The 24,546-nt window shown below is 39.7% G+C and overlaps 1 protein-coding gene across 1 annotated transcript in view; it reads right to left on the bottom strand.

Annotated features, from left to right (window-relative positions):
* The window catches only part of LOC134543294 (probable ATP-dependent RNA helicase pitchoune), a 42,546-nt gene extending 22,412 nt beyond the window's left edge, over positions 1-20,134 (bottom strand). The window contains exons 1-7 of the mRNA XM_063388205.1: positions 19,869-20,134; positions 13,191-13,292; positions 7,408-7,566; positions 5,558-5,818; positions 4,640-4,789; positions 4,077-4,241; positions 2,802-2,942 (exon numbers count right to left, since the gene is read on the bottom strand). Of these exons, the coding sequence (XP_063244275.1) occupies positions 2,802-2,942; positions 4,077-4,241; positions 4,640-4,789; positions 5,558-5,818; positions 7,408-7,566; positions 13,191-13,292; positions 19,869-19,968 (1,078 nt within the window). The 5' untranslated portion in view covers positions 19,969-20,134. The remainder of the gene's footprint in view (positions 1-2,801; positions 2,943-4,076; positions 4,242-4,639; positions 4,790-5,557; positions 5,819-7,407; positions 7,567-13,190; positions 13,293-19,868) is intronic.
* Positions 20,135-24,546: the final 4,412 nt, after the last annotated feature.

The raw sequence follows: 24,546 nt of genomic DNA on the forward strand, positions 1-24,546 counted from the left end.
AAGACTGTGCACCTCGCTACTAGCATCTATGGCCAGCACCAAGCGAGACTAGTGGCGCAAACTAGCAATGATTATGAAAATGGTCAACGCGCTTTACCAAGGCATGGATCTCATATTTTGTGCATTCATTAATCTTTGAACTGAATATAGCCGTTTGTTATTGTTTTCTTACGATCGGATTGTTTTGTATTGTACGTTTCTCAAGTTAACATTTTATTGAAAATTGTTCTGTTGCATAAAGTTGTTTGTAAAATGAAACAAACAAGCAAAAATTTCTGATTTTCTTTTTACAATAGCCTAATTTTTTTTAATTTCTATTTTAGGCTTGGTGACCTTTCCCCCACTCCAAGAAAGGACTGCTTTACTTGGTTATGGTCTGTATTTTACATTTCTGGTGGTTTTATTATATGTATATATAATGATGAATTCATAGCTTTCATTAATATAATGAAATTATTTACACATTATGTATTTAAGTTTAATCAGATATTGTGCTGGTATGCTAGATTGAAAAAAAATGTTATTATTGCCATTCCCTTTTCATACACTTTCCCGCATCATACACCATTTTTGTGCCCTCCGTTGAAAAGTGTATGATAGGGGTTCTACTGTATTTTACTGCATAGTTACTTTTCCATCTGCATTCCAACGTGTTTTTTTTTACGCTGTGAAGGGAAGTGGAAAAGATAATTGCTTGAGCTGTCAAAATAAACATCGTTGACGGCAAGCGCGGGAGCGCATCCTGTCGGTCCGTCGTTGTTATGATCTACTCCAAAAACATGTCACAGCATTTCAGGATAGCATTGTTCTTATATCTTTCGTTTATAGCCAAATGTTTTCTACCTGATCCACACAAGTTCCTTCAACTCGTTTTGAACGAAAATAACCACCAGCCGGCTAGCATAGCCGAACTCGCGTGACGCGAGTTCACTTAGCGCGAGTATTTATCGGAACCCATTGTTCGGGGCATGCGAGTCCGAGGTGTATAGCATAATTCCACGCCATTTTTTTTTTGTTTATCTGCGTATGTGCGAAGTCAGCGATGTTATAGAAAAATAGCCGAGAACCAAACACCTGGCGACGTCGTTAACACAGTGAACACAGCTTTGTGTGGCCAGTGACACCTGAGATGCAGCTGGCAAGATCACACTAACCAGTCGCCAGACAAAGGCACGGGACCGGGACGGCACTAGACGCGTGCGTAGATGCTATCAGGTGATGCGCACAGTTTACCGGTACTGGCTAGCGTGGACAGTCTAGAGGGGTGGTATCTATTTTTAGCCGTCTTTTGTATGCCTGCCTGCTTACAGTACAGCGCTCGCCACGATAAACATGAACACATAGCGCCCAACAAAGTGTAACAGACTTGTTTTTCAGCCGATTTTACTCAAATTTTCGACTTTCTCTGCTCAAATTTTTCACGGTTTCTCAAAAAACGGTCGTATAAACGGAATGGACGCATCAGAGGGGGGTCGCATCGGCGGGATTCTACTGTACATATTTCCCTCCTTGACTTAATCCTCTGGTAGGTAGTTTCAGGGTCAACAGTTTTGATCCATGAGTCACATGCTTAGTGTTTGCCACTGTTCACATCTGCCTGGGAAAATTCTGTAACTGTGCAAGGCACAAATTTTTTTTTTTTTTAAAAGTTCTACCATAAAGTATTCAACTGTGTGCACTTGTGTAGACTGAAGTTAAATTTTGAGAGAGGTTGTGAGCCATGATGATTTTCAGAAGCAATATCCCAGTATGTATTTTGATTAGACAGCTTGCACTATGATCTAAGCCATGCAATAAAGCATTTTCATAAAGGGCAGGCTCAGCCTCATCACAATGATGCTGCGGCAAGTCTCAAACGCTCTCTACTAGGAATTGTAGGCAAATCTGTACACATCTAGCTTAGATGCAACACATTATGACATTGGTGATGAGCCATGAAAAACAATCGATCAAGCATGGGTCTGGTGCGCACATAAAGTGAGATTTGGCAGGTTCTGACCCTGCATGTCATTTTATGACACAAATAAATTCTTTATTTCGAACACCCAAAAGAATTTTGGTGTGTACCACAGTACGGCAACATGGTTCGTAGCTTTGTACCCTCTTGTGCAAATAACAATTAAGGAGATTTTAAGAATCCCTTTACTTCATTGCCTTGAACACTATCACAAAATACCCCCAGAAAATAATAATGTTAAACAGTTAGTGCACAAAATATAATTTTATTGAATAGTTCAATTCTTACAGAGAAGCCCATATTATCCAGAATTATCTCTGGAACACATATATAACCCAAGTATAGTGTCTTATCTGAAATTTATAGTCCTAAGATTTAATTTTATCACTGATTACATTTATTTATAAGTTGAAAGTAAAACAGTAAACACACCTTTTTATATGAAAGGTGAGATACTGGTTATTAAAACAAATTCAAAATGTTTCTTATTTATAAAATCTAATCATGCGAACATAAATTAATCAAATATACTGTGCATGCGCAAAGCATTGTTTGCTTCCAAGTCGGAAACAAAAGAACGTTGAAATACACTCGTTTGTCCATTACTTGCACACTACCAGTCTTTATTAAGGAGTTATAAGGATTATTAGTGAAATTTAAGGACTTTTAAGGGCACTTATTTAATTTAAAGACATATCACGGACTTTTTAAGGATATTAAGGAGTCGTACGAATCCTGGATAAAATACACTTCAAAAAACACCCGTGACAAAAAAATCACAAAAATAACAAATAAATCATCATGACAGCCACATGAAGAACACATGAAATCATTAGGGTATTACCTTGTTCAAGACCTTCAACTGTCGCCTTATCTTTCTGGTCGTCCACACCAACATACACTGGCTCTTTTTTCAGTGCAAGCTTTGTGAGCGCTTCCGTTTTCGCAGTGGACGTCGCACTGAACAACATAGTTTGTCTGCGTTCTGAATAAACATATGCAAAAAAAAATTCAACAAACATGAGTGCAGTAAATTGAGAGTTTATTTCTTTCATAAATTTTAAGGAGTAATAATTTAAGAAACTTAAAATGTATTTTGGAACCCAGCTAGCGAGAGGTCTGGAATGTTACACGGTAAAATAAGAAATCACCAGAAAAATAGCCCAGCACCATATTCCAGTTCGTGAGGAGAAGGACCAGCAGATCCGGTTTGGAATTCAAGAGCACAGGGTTTGAGAATACAAGATTTGGGACTACGAGAATCGAGGTCATCAAACAGTCAAAATGCCCACTTTAAGACTAGCCCCTTGTTGTCCATGGGGTATGCTGCCAGTAGGCGATGCAGAAGCATCAAAATAAATGCAGCTTTATATCAATGCCCTTCTTTGTAAACAATCACTATTGATTTACCTAAAACTATTCGAAGTAGACTACCAAAACCTTTAAGTATACATGTAGGATTATGTTATCTTTGCTAAACACTGTATCTACAGCAAAAAGACTCCAATTTCATGAAAAGGTCAACAAAACTACTTTATTTTTCACGCTTTACCTTTTTATTTTTAGGTGCCAATACAGTGAAAGCAGTTTTATTAAAACACACCAAAAATTCAAGAATTTTTTTTTAACTATTTTACTAACTTCTACCTGTAGCAACCATGTTTTGGCAGACCATTTTTGTAATTTCCTTAATATCTGACAGGCACTAGCAGTAGTGAAATTTGGTAACTATGTCTGTTATGTTCAGTAATTATACAGATATTTGTTACTGGAGCAGAGATGGTATGGCTATGTGCAGAGAATGAGTGAAAAGAGAGGCTCCCTAGGAAAATGATGGATTTGAAGTACACAGGAAGAAGGTCCCGAGGAAGACCAAAAGAGGAGAAGGGAAGAGCAGATGTTAAGGGAGTGCAGGAGAGAGGAGAAGAACGGAATAGAGTAAAGGAGAAGGAAAGGCAGAGGGACATAGGAAGATGGAGGCATATTTCTTGCCTGACCCAGTCATAGGCTGAAAGCAATTGATGATGATTGATGATGATGATGACAGAGCTTCTCTATCTCTGCATTTTTAAAAACAACACCTTTAAACAAGATATGAGATGACGCTCATTCCACTAACTTGGCAGCAGATTCACTATCTGCTTGAGTTCTTCCTCGAATCCAATGTCCAAAATCCTGTCTGCCTCGTCTATGACCAGGCACTGCAGGTTCTTGTACAGGAAGTCCGGAGTGTTCTGCAGGTGATCCAGGAGTCGGCCGGGAGTCGCCACCAAGATGTTGATGCCTGTCGAGCATCCCACCAGAGGCAAATAAAGCAAAACGAAATATTTAATGCTATCACGGTCAACTATAATTCTGATACTGAACAATCTTTAGCTATTCTTTAGGTGCTTAGTATTGCAAGCTATGGTTTTTTTTAGGGATGGGCCAATCAAACCCTCAAATACAATCAAATCCTTTTTGCGTTGTCCATAATACCTATTTGGGTACATAGTTGGGTTTATCCGTTTTACATAGTTGATTTAGCCTTGTTCTCAGTGGGTTTATGTTTTAATTTTATTTGCATTCGTGGAATTTTTTTCCATGAAAAAAAAAAGTGCAAAACTTCAATGGTGTATGGCCAAGAAATTGAATTAAACCCTTTGAAATTTCTGCCACGTCACCAACGAATGGTTCTTTCACCTTTCCCGAGTTTCTGTGCTTCCATCTGGCGGTTGGTACCACCCATGAGAAGGCCGTACGTGTGGTGGTGGTACTTCATCAGCTCCTTGAGCACGCCAAACGTCTGCATTGCGAGCTCCCGCGTGGGGGACACCACGATGCAGCCCGTGCCTGCAGCAAAAACCGAGAGTGCAGCTTAGTATCCTCAATGCAAACAACTGTACATTTACGAAGAACAAATATGCAAATATCCGCCACAAAAAAAAAAAAGCTCGTAATTTATAATCAGAACACCAATTTTCTGACAAGGATTTTCATGTGAATAATGCTCCATAATTCACTACTCCATAGAAGGAAGAATGAAAGACCTATAAGTGAACTACTTATTCATAATGAGAGTTATCTTACGCTCACCTTACTCAGGAAGAGATACACCTTACATGGTTCAGACCTTTTTACAGTAATAAAAATGAAGTTTTAAGGAGCCCTTTAAGGAATTAAAATTCTTCAGATGTACACGAATATCAATAGATTTCTTTTTTACTCATAGTATACCATACGTGAAACTATAATTACATACTATTATGCAGGTAAAAAAATCTGCCGCTTCACCATTGACAAGATAAACGCAGGGATAAAGAATATTTGAGGAGTTAAATATCATTGTGGAACACATAGTCTTTTGTGTGAAATACTGCTTTGCTGCCAGAGTCCAAAATGAAATAATAAATATTACACACAACACAGTGGGTTTCTAATTTTTACGTGAATTGAATAACACGTTTATTAAGGAGTGTTATAAGATCCAATGGCAATATTTATGGACGATTAAAGGCCCTTAACAATGAAAATCAAATTAAGGACGTGTTAAGGAAATTAAGGTGTACGATCGGTGTCTTAGGTTCACTTTAATAAGTAAGAGAGATATCTCATGCCCACCATTCCTTGGCATGAACTTGAGCTTGTAGATGAGTTCGACGGCAGGGATGAGGAATGCCAGGGTCTTGCCGGAGCCCGTCTTGGCTGAGCCGACAATGTCCCTCCCTTCCAGCAGGGGGGGGATGGAGCGGGCCTGGATCTCCGTCATGGTGGTGAAGCCCATGTCCGCGACCCCCTTCAGGGTGTGCTCGCACACCTTATCCGCCAGGGACTCGAACGTCGCACTGCTGAGGATCTCCAGAGCCAGCGACGAGCCAGGCACTTGAGTAGTGACAGGTAGACACATGCGTAAGTGTTTAGCATGTTTCGTAAATTCTGACAACCTTATCCGAAGATACACATACAGATTGATATTACCTGGGTTGTTAAAATTAAAAAGTCTTATTTTTTTATACCATCATTAATCATAATAACTTTTACTATATTTTTTTAACTATACTATTTCTTGATTTTTATAAGATCATAAAACAGTGTCTACTGACAGTATTATTACAGCTGTAGACATTCTGACAAGAAAAAAAATAATTAAATGCTAAACACCAATTATTATTTCACAGGATAAACTATTTGTAACAGTCAGTCACTGTTAATAAGAAGGCATTCCATGAAAGTGTAGAACCTCGATTATACATGACCCGATTAACCGGATATTATTAGGTTAACCAGGTTCTCAATTTAAAATTAAACTTTGCGGGGGGGGGGGGGGGGGGGGGGGGCAAAGCCCGCAAAGTGTAATTCATTAGGAAAGGGACAAGAAAGGAATGAAACTAAAATCTACGAATGGACAAAAAAAGGACAAAGAAACGGACTATCATTGCCCGTGAGAAGAAATACTAGTCCGGGTTAAGCTGGATTACAAGTACGGAACAACTGCCATTCCTAGGCATATCAAATTGCAAATATAATTTATATTTTTCATTGAAACTGTGTCTTTTAGATCATTACAAATAATTTCATTCAAACAGATATTTAAAAACTTATAATTTGTGTCAGTAATACTTGTACATTGTTTCGTATAAATTACTTATGAAATTTTGCTGTACTGTATAACCTAAATACATTTGAATTTGATTATCCGTGATTTTTGCTTATCTGTGCTGACCTTCCCCCTTATTACCCCTGTTAATCAAGGTTCTATTTAATTTGCAATGCTGAAAAAAGAGCCAAAATATCTTAAAATTAAATTATATACACAAAAAGGTTAACAAAAATGGTTGAAACCAAGGTGGCATCTTTTATTACATCTCCTTAGAAATAAAAAAAAAAATGGAAATAAACAGATGAAATTAACTAGGAATATGTATTTTTCACAATTTACAACAAAATTTTTCCCTACAAAATATAATTCTTCCAATATATTAAATAAATTTACATTACAAAGTCATTGCTGAAACTTTTGCACTCTATGGCATGCAACTGGTAACAGAATACACTGTAACAAGGATAGCGCTAATGGCAGAGATCGTGCATTGGAAAGAGAAAGTAAATGCCTATTTAAATGTACGCTGCAATCTAAGAATTAAATACGTTATAGCTTTTTTCTTACACTTTTGTCTCAAATCAAAACCAAAGCACACACAACCATAATATGCAAAAAAACAAATTACATACAGAATGCACCCACTGCATCACCTCATACAAGCATATCTCGACTGAAATGTACTTTCATAAGTAGTAGGCTGATTCTGTTCTTGTCACATGTTTTTAAATGATACGGTCTTGACACAAAATATCCTTCTAACTACACTAAGAAAGGCTTATGAACACCAAAAAAATCAAATGGTTAACTACTATGCAACATAAAAATTTTTTTATTAATAAAATTACAGATTGAAAAAACACATCCTTACATTTGTTTTCTAAGTCGTTGGCTTCGATTATGTTACTTTCCTGAACGTCAGAACTCTGAACGTCACCATTTTCCTGGCTGTTGCCGTTTACTTCTTCTTCATCTTCTTCTTCTTCTTCTTCATCAATATCGCTACGTTTGACTTTCTTTTTTTTCTTTCCTGTACAAGCAAAAACATCACTATTGTGTAAATACAACAGACGTTCCAATAAAAGGTTAAATATTGAAGATGAATGTAGATCAATTGGAGCTTAAATGTTATTAAAGGGTAACTTGGTCTCCATGACATAACTGAAAATGAACTGCTTCTCTGCCTTGTACGCTTGTACACATCATCACTTGCACAGTGGATACTGCTACGGCTGTACAAGCACAAAGTCAAATCATTCATCACTGTTGGTCAGATGTGTGGCAAAGGGCTTCTGGTGTAGAATGAATATATATTTTTTTCTTTTTATCAAAAATTATAAAATTGCCACCAAAATAGTCTTTTCAAACCTAACAAGCAGGCACTACATACAAAAAAAGATGACACCCACAGACTACAGAACAAAATGACAACTACAGGCTGGCTAGCAAACTTGTGATAAAACATTCCCTGATATTTCCCTGATATTATTTAGTTAACAATAACTATCACAAGTTCAAACTAAAAATCACAACTCGTGACCATACCACACTTCACTATTTCAACCGGCAACTATCAATTATTTTATTGCTCTACTGTAGATACAATGAAGTCAATGTGCATCATCGAAGTACTGATATACTAATGAGCAAAAACAAATGGAAGAAAAACTTTTTTTAAAACATTTTAATAACTTTAATTTCTTTATAACCTAATGATTAAATACATTTCCTGACTACCTAAGGAATTCCATGACTTTTCCCAGTTACTGGAAATTACCCAAATTTTTCATGTTGTTAGCCACCTTGAAATAAGACAAACACTAATTATGATGCACAAAAGATAACAATGAATTAACAAAAGATTAAATATGAGTCGTATAGTTCCAAAACCTGCCTTCTCCCCAAAAATCACAAAATGAGTTGGTGGTACTGGCACCTTCTGTTTTTGAATTCGCATCCTTTGATGTTGTCAGATTATACCAAAAAAAATCTATTCCTATTTTAAACACCATAGCAAATCTAAGTTTTTTTTCCAAAAACTGCCTTCTCCTTTCTAAATTAGTTCCAATACATGCCTACTTCAATTTATTCCAAATGCTGCTTTATCCTCATTTTTAGAAGTCTGCCATATCCATTTCTGTTCCAAAACATGCCTATTTAAAGATTATTATTATGAAACTACCAATGGTTCAGAACAATTGTATTTTTAATAATTTTTCTTTTCTAGGCTGTACATTCTGGCTGTATTCGAATTTATCACATTCATTTGTTGCAGAAAAGAAATCATGTGTTCCTGTGCTCCTGAGTTATATCTGAAAGAAGTTTGTGCTGTGATGTAGATTAAATAGTGTTTTTCTTCATAAATCTCACATAATGGACACACATTCTGAACTAGATGTTTCTGTCATCAAAACTACAGAACGGGGGAGGAAGAGAACAAGAGATCCTGCAAAGTGGATAAAAAACATAAAGAAAGTAGAAAGGTAAGTATTGTCACCACCAATGGGTGAAATATTATTTGCAAGCTTTTGTTTTGAAAAATCACATTATAAAACATTAATATAAATATAACTATAAAGAATATAAATACTTATTACATTTGCAATTGTACAACTCTAAAAATGTCATTTATTTTCAGATACACGTCCAAGTGTCCACCAAAGCAGCCCGAATGTGGTCACAAATCAAACGCATACAAGTGCTGCACATTGACAAAAAGGGATGTAAATCATTTCAATGCTCTTTTCTACAAGACACCAAATAAACTTGTACAGGATTATATTATTATTAAGTACTGCAGTGCATCGTTGCCGAAAAGAAAAAGGGCAGTAAAAGAAGGAAGTTCACGTAAAGGTATATCAATAACGTATTACGTTAAGAAGGCAACATTGAGACCAGGAGAACCTGGTAAGATTCCTGTCTGCCAAAAGACATTTTTAGGCATTTTAGGAGTTAAAAAGACAAGAGTACAAAACATTTGTAAGAAGCATTTCATGAAATGTGAGGTGTTGAATGAACGCCGAGGTGGGGACACCAGGTCGAAAGCTTATGAACCAAAGCGCAAATCTATTGCACAATTTATTGAGCAATTAAAACCACTTGAATCCCACTACTGCAGAGGTAAAAGCAATAGGCATTATTTACCAAGCGATTTGTCGATCAATAAACTGTGGAGAATGTACCCAGTGCACTGAAGTAAGTTTGAAAGTAACAAAATCTTTTTTCAGGAATTATGTTAATAGAAACTTCAATATAGGTTTTGGCCAGCCGGCAATGGACGTTTGCTCTCAGTGTCTTCAGTTAACAGAGCAAATTAAACGTTGCCACAACAGTGAAAAGAAATCTGAGCTGATAATTAAGAAGCGAGTACATTCAATGCGAGCTAAAGCATTTTTTCAGCTTTTGAAAGAGAAAAATGAGGAAACGCTTGTTCTGTCATGACTGCCAGAAAAATCATGTTTTGCCTAAAGTACCAGACCATTCAGCGTACTATAGTCGACAAATATTTATATTTAATTTTACTGTTTGCAGAGGATCATCTCGAGACACACTGGATAAAGGGAATGTATTTGTTTATTGTTGGACTGAAAAGGATCATCTTAAAGGTGCGAATGAAATAGCAAGTGCTGTATATCATAATTTATGTTCATATCCTGTGGATCCTTCTGTAAATAAGGTTAGGTTATTTGCAGATGGGTGCGGGGGACAAAACAAGAATGGTATTATCGTCGGAATGCTTTCAAAGTGGCTTCTTTCTAAGGCACCAAAAAATGTGAATACCATTGAACTTATATTTCCAGTGACAGGTCATTCTTTCATGCCTGCAGATCGAGTGTTTGCTCGTATTGAGAAAGTGATTAAACGGAAGGATACGATAATTGAACCATGTGAATACATGCAGATATTTTCTGACCATGGAACTTTACATTGCCTAGGTTCTGCCGAATGCCCAGTCTATGATTGGAAAACAGCTGTGAGTGACGTCCAACTACCACCTGGGAAATGGCACTTCAAATTCAAACCTAGTAAACGTATTATCCTCAGTAAGTCTAAGAAAAGCTCTTTAGTGCTTGTCAGGGGAGAAGAAGCATACAGAAGTGACATTTTATGTGTTAATAGGTCCATTGTTAAGAAACATAATTCAGTACAAGAAATTAGCGCCTCAGTGCTCCCATTCTGCAAAAACAGAATAAAAAAGGAGAAGGTAAAAGATGTTTATAAGTTGCTTGAAAAACATTTTGGAGATTTGTGGCAAAACCTGCCAGTGCTTTCATTTTACAAGAATTTAGATAGTGGTAATAATGAGTTTGAGGATTGTTCATACCAGGAGCACGAGTTTTGTGAAGGTGGCTATGAAGAAAACGATTTGAGAATATAAATATTTTTTAAATATGTATATTCTTTACAATGAAAGTGTAACATTGAAAGTGCTTTTATTTTAAGCTACATTTGTTTGACAGATTGTAACTGTATTTTATAGTAATATTTATGTATAAGATATTTAATTGCATGTAATTGTAACATCGTCATGTCTATAGAGATACGTATTTCTTGATTACAACTTCAAATTTTGTATTTTCAAAACACCTCAAAACCTAAATCTGAAAATTTAAGTTTTCTTGTTATTTTCAAAAGCTGTCATATCCATGTGTGTTTATTCCAAAAGTTTCCTAACACCACTGTTAATTCCAAAACATGCCTTCTTCAATTTTGATTTCATTATAATGCTCACAATTAACATTTTTTGAACATTTAGCTTTGAAAAAACTGCCCTTTGATTCATTTTATTTTGATATAAACACAAATCTTGCTAAATTTATTGTGTGATCAATATGAATACGTTTTCCTTGATTATTGTAAAAACACCAAAAGTGGAAAAGGCAGGTTTTGGAACTATACGACTCATATATTATTCGACCAAGTCATAGGAACAAAAGTATTTAAAATTTGTATTAAAAGATCCCCAAAGAAATTTTGAATCATCTAGAAAAAGGATAAAAATCTATACCAAAACACATAAACGTGAAATAAACTTATCACTGGATAGTAACTAACATCTACACTTAAAAAATTTCTGTTTTTAATGCAAAATAAAATTTACTATAAAATTATAAAATCCACTATGAAACTATAAAATCCACCAATGCATTTTATGTTGACATATTAGTTACATTATTATACCTCGTATAGGTGTACACATAATTCTCTATGTGTATATGTGATAGTGACAATAATAATAAATTTTATATTGTATACTATTTTCAAACCATAACAGAATGAGTATTAATAACCAAATATAACAAAAAATATATGAATTATATTCTTTAATAGCAAGAAAGAGTTGTTATTCAGATTCCACACTTTCACTGATACAAAAATTAAAAAAATATAAATGTCTTTTAAATGGTATCAATATGTATCTCAAACTTTTAATTACTCTCTCTCAAAGTCCATAACCATAAAAGAATAAAATTCTGACAAACATAGTATAATTATAATGTAAATAAACAGTTCTGAATTTACTGCTGTAATTTGTTTTGTTACATAGGTCACAAACTAAACACAATTATGTGAAAAGGTCCTTAGATATACCTCTGTTGTGTGTTTGTCTCCTCATAATGTTTTAGAAGAGGAGATCATTGAATAAAAATTGTAGAGGAATGATAATTGTGACTTAAGTTTGTACATGGAAACTAGTCAGTCGCTCAAATTTGTGCAGTTTTGATTGTACCTGATCTTTTATTCTCGTTAAATGAACATGTTGGAATGTATGGAGTATGGGTTTTTTGCAGTGGAAATTTCTTTTGTTATTATCAACTATCAAGCATTGTTACAGTGAGTTTCTACTGTACTTCTTCCTTGTTTGCTTCTCCACAAAATGAGCAGTTTTTCAAAACATAAATGTTTACATATGGACCACAGACACGAGATCATAACACACTTCATTCAACTAAGAATAAAAAATTTTTTTTGCAAAGTAGTATGAGTTGGAAGTTAAACTTAAATTTTTATGAATTTCAAAACCATTTGTTTTTAATTATTTCTTAATTTTTTTTGGCATTTATACATGTTTTAAATTTGTTAAATAATGATTTAACCCCACAATTTCTCTAGAATATCCACTATCAAGTTCTTTAGACTACAATGGGAATTGGAAAAAATGCTGCTTTTCAAGACAATCAAGCAACATTAGTAATACTAAAACATTATTTTCAAAAAATTTATTTTTGAAAAAGCCCCAATAAAATTTATGGTAATATTGTATACATGAGCAAAAGGTGTTGTGAATTTTAAGTTTTATATTCATGTATGTACATCAAAATAAACTTCTGAAAGTGTTACTATTCGTTGCTGGAAAATAATCAGTGATCATTTAAAATGTTAAAATAATTTAAATTTTTGGTTAGTTCATGTAAAAAGTAAAGCCGAGACTAATTACTTACCTTTAAACCCATATGGAATGCAACAAAATATATTGATATCTTTTTAATTTTCATTTCACAATATTTTTTTTTAAATTTAAATATATAACATGCACAAATACTCTCATACACAGAACAAGGTGAAAAACACAAAAAAAAAAAAAACACACACACACACACACACCTCAACAATAACTGTAATGAAATACTAAAAATGGTACATAAAACTTACTTTTCACTGGGGTGTCAGGAACAGTGTCTGCATTTCGTTTTAGACTGCCCGACGAACCAGAGACTGCTATCTCTTTACCACTTGTGTCCGCGTCTTCAGAAACTGGGAAGGAAAAAAAAAGTAGTTTATTGCACCTACATGAAAAAGTTGTTTAGTTTATTGCACACAAGAAGATATTTTATGTAAACACAGTTTGACAAAATATGTTAGGCATATCTTTATGCATCGATACAATCCAATAATTTAACTTAACAAAATATTTATCTTTCGATTTCTGAAACTGCCACTGGCTCTGTAGACACATTAGGACTTATTTTAAGACTCAAAATGATAACATTCCACTATGCCAATAGAGGCTGGGTTAAAATATTGACATGTGAATAATAATAGTGATACGCACTTACACAACACGAGGTAATGTTGACAAACCAGTGTTATCGAAGGTAGGAAAATTAACTTATTAAATACTGTTTTAAGTACACATTTACAATTTACTTTATGTTATTTCCCAGAGTGGCACTGTGATTTTACAAGCAGTTTAATTTTTGCTGTACACAATATTCTTTTCTGATATAATGTTTATAATTTCAATTCATACCGTTTGCACCATACCTAAGTCCATAAATGACTTTCAGGTATGTAATTTACATTTATATTGTGGGAATCAAAAAAGAGAGAGTTGTAATAGTTACCAACTATTTAATAACAATAAAATCTAATATATTATTTGGGTTAATAAAATATCTGTTTCTACTAATTTTTATGTACGGTATTAATATTTTTTATTTTAATTATGTTTTTTAAGTAAAATTCATTCTTGATAGTGTATTAGGTGGTATAAATTTCCGGTTCTAAATTTTTATAAATTTTGTCAGTTGTCATAGAGTCGCAGTGCTCGCATGTGCGTGCGGAAAGATGAATTTTTTTTGTTACGTAGAAAATGTAAAAAAATTTTTTAGAAATTTTTTTTAAACATATTCAGGGCGTACACAAAAAATCTGCAATAAAAATGTTTTAACAATTTACAATATTTTTTTAAAAATAATTTACCTACATACTGGTAAATCACACTTAATTTTAAACTAAATTCATGTAACATGAAGAATAAAAATCAAAAAAAGAACTTTGTATACGCCATTTTAGTGTATATAAATAAAAAAAAACTCTCTCTTAAAAAAAATTGCTTTCACAGTCTGGGTGAGATGACTGGAGCATGACATGTTCTCCTCAATTTACTATCACTAGAAAACTTCCATTGCTTTTCCAGGATTTCAAGTAAATTCCATTACCAATTTCAAATTCCCTGAATGTGGATACCTTGTGATTAGTTATTTAAGAGGCCCTCCTAGTCAGGGGTATATCTGTGTGAGACGATAAGTGCGACACTCAATGTTTCTAGCACGGTATCTCCTTCAAGCATAAGACTCTGAACTGGCGTGCAGTCTTCTTGTCGTGCATAGGACAAATATGAAATTTGAGCAGTAACCATAACATTAGATGGTGAAGAAATGAATATAATGGTGTAATGCAAGGCCCTTGGGTACTTTCAAGAACCTTTACTGAGCGTTTCAAGTATAAAAATTATTCTGAAAACACATGTTTTAGCCCTTTTGACATACCTGAAAAAACAGTTTAAAAATGTGATACAGAAACATAACTGCTCATCCACCCTCAGTGCATTCTTAAATGCTTTTAGTATTGTGTGGTTTCTTCTGAAGCTCTGCACACCATATGTGTGCCTAGGTTGGCAGGCACCTTAATGGATGAATTTGTGTAATATCCCCCCCTACTTATTTAAATATTTTATCTAATTTATGGTGCTTAACTTATTTTTCCAGACAAAAATAAAATAAAAATAACCCAACTAAAATGAAAAAAAAAAAAATATTTGTTAATACTTAATTCACTTAAATAATCTCATTTCTACGGAAACATGATGCACTTACAAAATAAAATCATGCCTAGAACAACACTACTTAGAAAAATAAAAATAAATTAGCAGATTTTTGTTGTAATGAGTGTGCAAGCCACGCTATTTAAGTATTATTCGTAATGACACTGTGGTTTTGTGTTGTTTTCACTTTTATACACTGCCATCGACTGTGTGGTTTTTCCAGGAAGGGTAGGTTTCTTCTGAGAAGGCTCAGTTTTTCTAGAGGTTTAGATGATCATAAAATTTAGAATTTTTTCTTGACCTTTTCAAGACATTTAATAAAAATAAACAAGCCAAATTACTTTACAGGTCACAGGCTTTCATGGGCATTGTATGACGTTGCTTGGCTTATGGGTTACAGCATTGAATGGTTACAGCCACGTCAAAGGCGAAGATTTCACAGACGTTTAGTTAGCCATCAAACGGGTAGCAGTTACCCACTCAGTAGCATTGAATGCTCAGTAGCCAAGCAACTCTCTAACCACATAATGTTCACAAAGTACATGTAGGCCTAAATGAAATTGAGATCAACACAGAAGGTTGGGGCAATGAGAATAAAGCAGAGACGAGTTAACACTTTCGTACGGTAATACTAAGAACAAAAATAACACACAGGATTAAAAAGTACCATATAGCTATTTAAACCATTAATAAGTATACCAAATCAAATGTATCACAATCTAGTCAGAATAGAAAACCACTCTTCTGAAATATAATTAGGCAACAATAGTAGTATAAAAAAATAGGCCTACTATTTAGGAAATTTTTCCCATGATAGCCACACTTGATATCAGTCACACAACATGAATGGTTAAGGGGCCTGGTTACAGTAGACCTAAACTTAAAACACATAACTTTGCTCATTTTAGCTTTTGTTTTGGACTGCTGTAGTTACTGTTGCAGTAGTTAGTAGTTTGTAATCAGATGGAAAAAGTTTGCATTTGCCTATTGATATTGAAATCCATTTCAGGGAAGGACTTTCAAAATTATACGCAGAAATAATATTTCTCCTTCAGAAAGTGCACCACGATGTTTGTTGCATTGCAATATATATATGTGTGTGTGTGTGTGTATATGTGTATATACATATATATACACACACACACATATATATATATATATACACACACACACACAAAATAATATTTTGTTCAATCTAGTTAATACACATATTTTATTAATTAAGGTCTCTTTTAATTAATTAAATAAAGTTCTTACATGACAACACAGTAATACATCAAAGCTTCCAAATGGATGAGAAAGTAACATAATACTAGAAATAACAGAATAAGTACAGTGATAATTCTTTAATTCAAATTTCTATGGTGTGGCACATTCTGTAATCCGGCACCAATCAAGCCATTGGCCCTCTGTTCTAGCGGGTTACATTTCACATTTGTAATATTTGTTGAAACTGTTTGACGTTAGATAATCCTGCGAAATCTCTAATCCATCACTTCCACTATCACAAATTTGTCATATCAAAAGACATTTCACTGTATTAAAATTGTGTCCCAATTCAAAAAGCTGATCAGTCTTAACTCAACTTCTCCCTTTGAAACACACTTGATCACTAATCAGTGATTCCAGACGTCTGCCCTCAGCTGTGCCCTTGGCCCAATCAAAGCTTACACATTCTTGCTGAAGAAACAGAAAAATTAAATAACAAATCACCACACACAAACCAAGAATAAGAAATGATTTATGACTGTAAATATTTAGGAAACATCCCCATATAAAAAGAAGCCAATAAAAAACAATTTTTTTTTTACTTCCTGATATTTTTATAAGCATTTTGAAAAAGGACAAAGCTAGAGATGTATTATTTCAATACCTCAAACAGAATTATTTTCCGGTAGCATGTAGATGGAAGAATACGATTAAAAAATTTGATCAACACATTTACATGCAGTGACCGGATTTAATTGGTGGCAAAGGTGAGTTAATTAATTATTTTTTTCTTCGTATTTAGTAGTACTGGTGATTAATTTCATTAATATATGTTTTTGAGGTTAGATTTTCGCATATGTTAATAATTCTTGCAAAAATTAAAGGTTTGTTGGCTTACATCAGCTACATTAATAAAACGTATTTAATACATGACTATGTATCATGTTATTAATATATCTAAACCAACCTAACCAAATGTTCATATATTTTACAGGATTTATGTAACTAACCTAATGTAATCATTTAATAAAACTTTAAATTACCCATAAATCACTCCACTTATCACAATGCAGTTAACCAATGACGTCCCTCGGCTTTAGGTCCCTGTTTCCCCGTTTGCGTAATTGCCCTGTCTTGCCCGTGCAGCTCTCGTCGGTGAGGTGTGGGTCCAGGCCAACATGGCCAGGACCGGGAAATACGGGACCTGGAGGGAATTTTAGGTGAGGAGGAAGAACGGTAGGCAGTTGCAAGGATAACTCGGTGTTGAATGTTCCACGAGCCCCTTTTATTGTCACTTAGAGAGCCTGCCGCAGCCTGGCGGATCCGTCGCGGAACGAGCGCCCTCCCCGCTACGACCCGGACTCCCGGAAGAAAGTCTCGTCCGTAAACACGTCCCGACACAAACTGGGAAGTTACTCCCGTAACAATGGCCCCGATTAAGATTGCTCCGCAATGATGCGCAACGCGAGCGCGTTCCGTCACGTAAAAGTCTCGTACCGACGGCGAGGTTCGGCGGTTCGTAACAGCGCGTACACGGCCTATTACGGTCGTCTGGTGACGTCCCGGAAAACTCGTAAAACTCAACAGGGTGAGCGATTCAACGGATGCAGCTCTGCTGCCGCGACAACCCGTGAAGTTACACTGTCGTCAGACCACGAGCTCAGAAGACGCGCCTCACGAGCAGCGTGGAGCGGCGTGCACGTCTGTCTTCGATCGCGCCCTGAACACCACTGTCCTTCCCCGCCCGCCAGCGGACCTAGGCCCGCGGGCCGCGGAGGAGGGGAGGAGAAATCGGCCGGCGTGGGAGAGGCCCGCCCCGCGACGCGCCAGACTGCGATTACATTACTAGCACGGCGAAACACATGAGAAAAATTACAGAATTATTTACACAACTTAGCGAGACATTAATCAAAAAGCGAATTTACACATCAGTTGATTAGTTACGATTACAAAATATACACAATTATCGAGGCTCGTGACCATTTAAAAAATATATAAAACACAGAATTATTTATCACACAAAAGAAGCTCACTGGCATGCTAGGGTGCACGCGGGTGCGTCCCTGACCGTCGCACTTCACAGGTGGTGCACTGGGGGGACAAAACTCCCTCAGGCCCACGTCGGTGGCCAGGTACGACCTCTGCATCTGGGAGGGTACGACGACTGTCGTCACCATAATGATTAGAAATTAGAAAATATATCAGAAAGTAAGAATGCATTTTTCTGATTTGAATTGACTTTTTTTTTTGGATAGGCCTCTCTTATAGATATTAATTATGTTTATGATATAAGAAAAAAACTTACATGAAGTGTGTAATTTCTCATCACAAAATGTTAAGTAATTGTTCATGTAGGCCTAGTTGAGTAAATGCAAAATCAGACTGATTTTAAACTGATGATGTTATTGCCAAATAGGGTTACGAGGGACAGAATAGCACGTAAACATTGGCTGCATCCAAATACTGGCCTAATGGATCCCTTAGCTAAGGGATCCACTAAAAGTGCATCGTAGTGGATGCGGCCATCTTTGTGTTGAATCCGAATTATCACAAGGGATGCCGATGCATCCCTTCACGCATCCACTAATTCGAGATTTCTAGGGATGCGACACTCGCATCCACTAACACGTCCCTACATCCATTAGCTTCGGAATCGGGTTTTATTTTGTTTGTGTATAATATTACTTCAGATTTTCAGCATAAGATTTGTTTAAAACATTATAAGCGAAAGTGATAACTTCAACAGAGAAAAATGAAGACGTTAATAAATATAATCAAAATACGAATTTAAACTTAAAGGATAATTTAAAACTCATAAGTATTTTTAAAGTTTACAATTTATAAAATGTATTTTATTTGGATCGCTAACATTACATTTTTTTTAATTGGTAGGTATTTATTATTTACGTTTTGCTGAATATTCGTAGATATCCCTACACAAAATGGCTGCGTGAACATTAGTACGACTGACAGTCAACAGGTGGTGCTAGCAGTAAAAGTATTTGGATACTATCCATCCATTAGAAATGCGTCCTCTACATTGTGGCTGCATTTGCTAAGGGATGTAGGGATGTGTGTGCTAAGGACGCATCCTTATGTATTCGGATACAGCCATTGTTGATCACTCTCCCTCTAGTTCAGACAGACAGACAGCTCACTCACAGACATCAAACGTGAGCATGAGAGTATCCTCTCTGCAAATACTGAAACAGCCTAAGCAAAAGTTAAACCAAAACAAAATCTAACTGAAACCATACAGTGCTTGAGTAAATACTTATCCACAATGTGCAAGTGTAAACCATTGCTTTTGTTATTTAGAAAGTGTAGCTTTGTAATGTAAAATATATTAAGAATTTAATTTAGTTAAGTTTATGAAAACATTAAATCTTTAAGAGCGAACAAGCTTTCACACAAATATTGGCCTATGTTTAAGTTGTTAGTTCCTGACCTTAACTAATTACTACGACATAAAAAAGTTTAAGAAATTATGTACATACCAGCATAAAAGTAGGCAATCAGTTAAGCAAAACATGAGTAGAGAAAGATATGTTATTTTTATAGTTTAGGTTATGTACCTTTGTTTTTATTTTCACTTTCTTTGAGCTGAAGGATTTTCAGTTTTTTCTTTTCCCGTTTCTTAATCTTGCGCATCAATACTTTTTCAGGTATAGGCATTTTGAGGGCAAATTAGTTTAAAAATAACAGTTTTTCCTTAACAATATTAGACACGTGCAACGTAGAAATTCAACAGTCAACTCAAAACGTAAATATAACTAATAATCATAGAGTGAATATACACAGTATTCGATGACATTGTGTAGGATAAAGAATACGCACTATATTGCTGGAAAACAAAAGTAACCTAAAACGCAGACCGAATTACAGAACGTGTCCAAACCCTTTTTTGATAGGAAACGAAAAAGCGACAGTTTTAATCAATTGTACCCTGCACGAGGGTAGAAACATTTCAACGCATTCTAGCGAATATTTGGAAACCATTGATACATTTGTTATGACGAATATACTAGTTAGCTGAAATATCGCACGAATTAAATTGTGTAAATTTAATTGTTTACAGTAGGTACTTTTAAAGTTTTATTTTTAAAACCATTTAAGTGTACAAAAAGTATTTCAGAATAGTTTCACTAGCATAAACTTTCATTTGGCACACCAAAACACTTGATTTAATACAAGAAATAACATTTACATGGTGCTACCGCAGCATTCAGCCCATTGCATTTCGGTGTTAGAACACAGCCCTATGTTATTATAGAACATGAGCAGTAAGATTTTGCCTGAAGTCGATACGCGAATTTAACTATTAAAATATGGTGTGGTGCGAAGTTCTGCAGGTGGTGGTACGTGTTTACAGTTTGACAATTGACTTCTGAGACACAGTACATTACTAATGTAATCAGTCAGACTGTTTACAGTTTTTATTTTATTATCTTTATTTTTATTCTACACTAGTTTGCATCATTATGTGATAAATCATAATAGTTGATGTTGCCGTCGTCCGGGGTCTCGGGCTCGAGTCCCGGTGTGGCTCCTAGTGGGAAAAGGCGGTTCTTGCTACGTATTGTCCGGGTGGGCGCCAGACTAGCTCGGTTCTAGTCGTGAGTTTGGGGGTCGTGGATGTATGTGCCCCTGCGTGGCCCACTAGGGCCGGCGGCGGTGTTGCGTGAGATGATTTTAAATAAGAGGCGTGGAGTTGAGGTGGTGGTGTCGTACCTTTTATTCATAGGAACGAGTCGTACACAATACAACACTCTACAGAGGTCCCCGGGGGGGGTTTACTCGTTATTCCGTGGCGCCGTATGGTTTGTGTTCCGCGTTACGTGGCCTCGGACGCTGTTACGTCTCATACGTCTCACTGGTTACACAGGTAACGTAATTTCGTAACACAAAGGCGGGACACAAAATACACTGAATTAAGGGGGTGCGCACAAGTTACGTTGCACTCGTTACTCGGGTAACGTAAGTTAGCAATACAAAGTACGGGACACAAAAATACACTGAATTAAGGGGGCGCGCACAAATTACGTGGCACTCGTTACTCGGGTAACGTAAGTTAGCAATACAAAATACGGGATACAAAAATACACTGAATTAAGGGGGTGGACGATTGGAGACGGCCAATCCCGTATGCAAATGTCTCGGCGCGGGTGTTGTGCCCACTGTGGTAAAACACGCACCGCAATTAAGTTTGTCCAAGTTCCCTTGCGGGTTTGTGGTCAGCGCCGTGCGCGTGACCTTAAATAAAGTTCTGTAAGTTGCGGGAGGCGGCCCGTGCCGTATACTGAAGAGCAGCCCCGCTGACCAAGTGTGGTGCGGGGTGTCTTTAAATTGATGCGGCCGGATTAGGTCCTGGACCGAAAAAAGGGACCGGGTACTCACGGAGAGGTTAAGTAATAAAAGGGGTTCTGTTAATTAGTGACTATATTTACCGGACGTTACTTTCGATGTAGACAAAGGATGTTGCCTCTCCGTGGGACGTAGGTCCGCCCCGGTCCGTGAGCTGCGCTGAACTGCCGAACTGGCATGGCGTCCGAGGGAGGCTCGGCCTCTCTCGCGCCAGGCGTGACCTCATTACGCTAGACTCCAAACGGGTGTGTCTGGAAGAGATTTTATTGTCGCTAAAATCCTAATTTAATGTTTTAGGAGGAATGGGTACGGTTCTTCTCTTGTCTACTCAGGTTTCCGCGGCTTTGTCTTTGATTGCTGTTCGGGTCGCCTGACTCGGGTGGGCCATGGCCAGGGGTGTGTTCCGTTAGCGGGAGCGTATACTGGCGGGTGCAGGTCGGGCTCTGGGGTGGTCGTCGGCCAGACGACGTCAAACGCCCCCCCCCTGTGAAGCCCGACCTTGCGCCGCTTATGGTCCCGCTAACATGGGGCCACCCCTAGCTCCGGCCACTCCATCCCGGCGTGGTTCGCGGCTCAGCAGCTGGTTGGCTCCGCGTACTGGACCTGGTGATCAAGGCCGACTGGGCCAGCGTGCGCGCCGCCCCGGTTGCCGTCGTGGCAGGCGTGCCGGGGGCGGCGTCGTGGCGCCTGGGCGGGGTCAGCGGCTGATAGGGTCAGCGCACTGGACCTGGTGATTGTGGCCGACTGGGCCAACGTGCGCGCCGCCCCGGTTGCCGTCGTGGCAGGCGTGCCGGGGGCGGCGTCGTGGCGCCTGGGTGGGGTCAGCGGCTGATCGGGTCAGCGCACTGGACCTGGTGAACGTGGCCGACTGGGCCAGCGTGCGCGCCGCCCCGGTTGCCGTCGTGGCAGGCGTGCCGGGGGCGGCGTCGTGGCGCCTGGGCGGGGTCAGCGGCTGATAGGGTCAGCGCACTGGACCTGGTGAACGTGGCCGACTGGGCCAGCGTGCGCGCCGCCCCGGTTGCCGTCGTGGCAGGCGTGCCGGGGGCGGCGTCGTGGCGCCTCCTAGCTCCGGCAACAGCTCCACCCGGGTGGCGCTCTCGGTGGCCGCAGTTGGTAGGGCCCGAGCACCTGTCCCGGGTCGTCCCACGCCGAACATCCGGGTGCTGGCCTGTTGACGTTGGCCCTCAGCGTCTGGTACGGCGTGGATGGGTACAGCCTCCTCTCCCGTTCCGGTGTACCGGGCGGGTTTGGAGTAGAGGCCTCCTCGTCCCCGTCGTCCAGTTCCATCATCATGAGGGTGGTGTCGGCGTGGTCGTTGTGCGGTTGTGCCCTAAGCACCTCCCCGGACTCGTTCTCGGGGGGTGACAGTGGTTCCGAGTGTGGCTGCGGTGTCTCGCAGCGTGCAGCGGTGCGGTGGTGGCCAGGGTGCCGGCCGGCAGGGGCGGCGGCGACCAAGGTCAGGTGGCTCTCGGTAGGCGGGCTGCAAGCGCGGGCGGCGCTCGGCACGGCCCGGCTCAGCCTTGCCGACATGCGGGCGTTTCGCGGCCCGTCGTGCCAGACGGATGACAGGTGTCATCGGCCGAGTGGCGGTCACGTGCGGTGGGGGGGCGGTCGGGCGTCCAGGTGCCGTGGCGTCGACCTGCATTGCGTCAGGCAGATGCAGGGAGCTCAGGCGACCCGGTAGCCGCGGTGACGTCACGGTGTGGCGTCGTGGCGCCTCTTGAGGGCGGAGCGCGCGTCGCCTCGGCAGCTGCTGTGGCAGGCCGGCCGAGGGGCGGCGTCGTGGCGCCTCTTGAGGGCAGAGTGCGCGTCGCCTCGGTGGCTGCTGTGGCAGACTGTCCGAGGGGCGGTGTCCTGGCGCCTCTTGAGGGCAGAGTGCGCGTCGCCTCGGTGGCTGCTGTGGCAGGCTGTCCGAGGGGCGGCGTCGTGGCGCCTCTTGAGGGCAGAGTGCGCGTCGCCTCGGTGGCTGCTGTGGCAGGCTGTCCGAGGGGCGGCGTCGTGGCGCCTCTTGAGGGCAGAGTGCGCGTCGCCTCGGTGGCTGCTGTGGCAGGCTGTCCGAGGGGCGGCGTCGTGGCGCCTCTTGAGGGCAGAGTGCGCGTCGCCTCGGTGGCTGCTGTGGCAGGCTGTCCGAGGGGCGGCGTCGTGGCGCCTCTTGAGGGCAGTGTGCGCGTCGCCTCGGCAGCTGCTGTGGCAGGCGGTCCGAGGGGCGGCGTCGTGGCGCCTCCTGAGGGCAGAGTGCGCGTCGCCTCGGCAGCTGCTGTGGCAGGCCGGCCGAGGGGCGGCGTCGTGGCGCCTCTAGCGTTTTTGATGTTTCAGGCGGTGCCGAAGACGGCGTCGACGTCGATGTCGTGCGCGTCTGTCTCGTTTTGGTGGGCTCCATCCCCTGTGCCTCGAAGCCAGGCGGGCACCGCGGGGCGAGTCCCGGTGGCGGGGCCTCGCACAGGCGTCTCGGCGTCGTGGCCCTGGGCATTCCGTTTTCCAGCGTCCCTTTTGAGACCGCGCGCTCATGTGGCAGTGACGACGGCTGCATGTAATTGAAGCTAGGCGGTGGCGACGGTGTGGCGCGACGTGTCGGTGCCGAGTCTGGTGGCGTCCCGGATGAGGCGTGTGTCGTAGACGACGCGGGTTGCGTCGGAACGGTCCTTCGCGGCACTGTGACAGTGGTCAGGTGCGGTGGCGAGGCCATCCCGGCGTCGTGAGGTGTCTCCGACACGCTGCGGATTCGGGTCGTCGTGGCAGACTGCGGTGGGACGGTCGGCGTCGTGCGTCGTTCGGTCGGCTTTGGCGGGTCAAGCGTCGTCGCAGTCATGTTGAGTGGCGTCAGGTCTGCGAGGGGTGTTGAGGCTGGTGGCGTTGGGCCCGGAGGCGGAGGGAGCAGGATTGGCGGCG

The sequence above is a fragment of the Bacillus rossius genome, assembly GCF_032445375.1.
Source record: "Bacillus rossius redtenbacheri isolate Brsri chromosome 9 unlocalized genomic scaffold, Brsri_v3 Brsri_v3_scf9_2, whole genome shotgun sequence".
NCBI lineage: Eukaryota > Metazoa > Arthropoda > Insecta > Phasmatodea > Bacillidae > Bacillus > Bacillus rossius.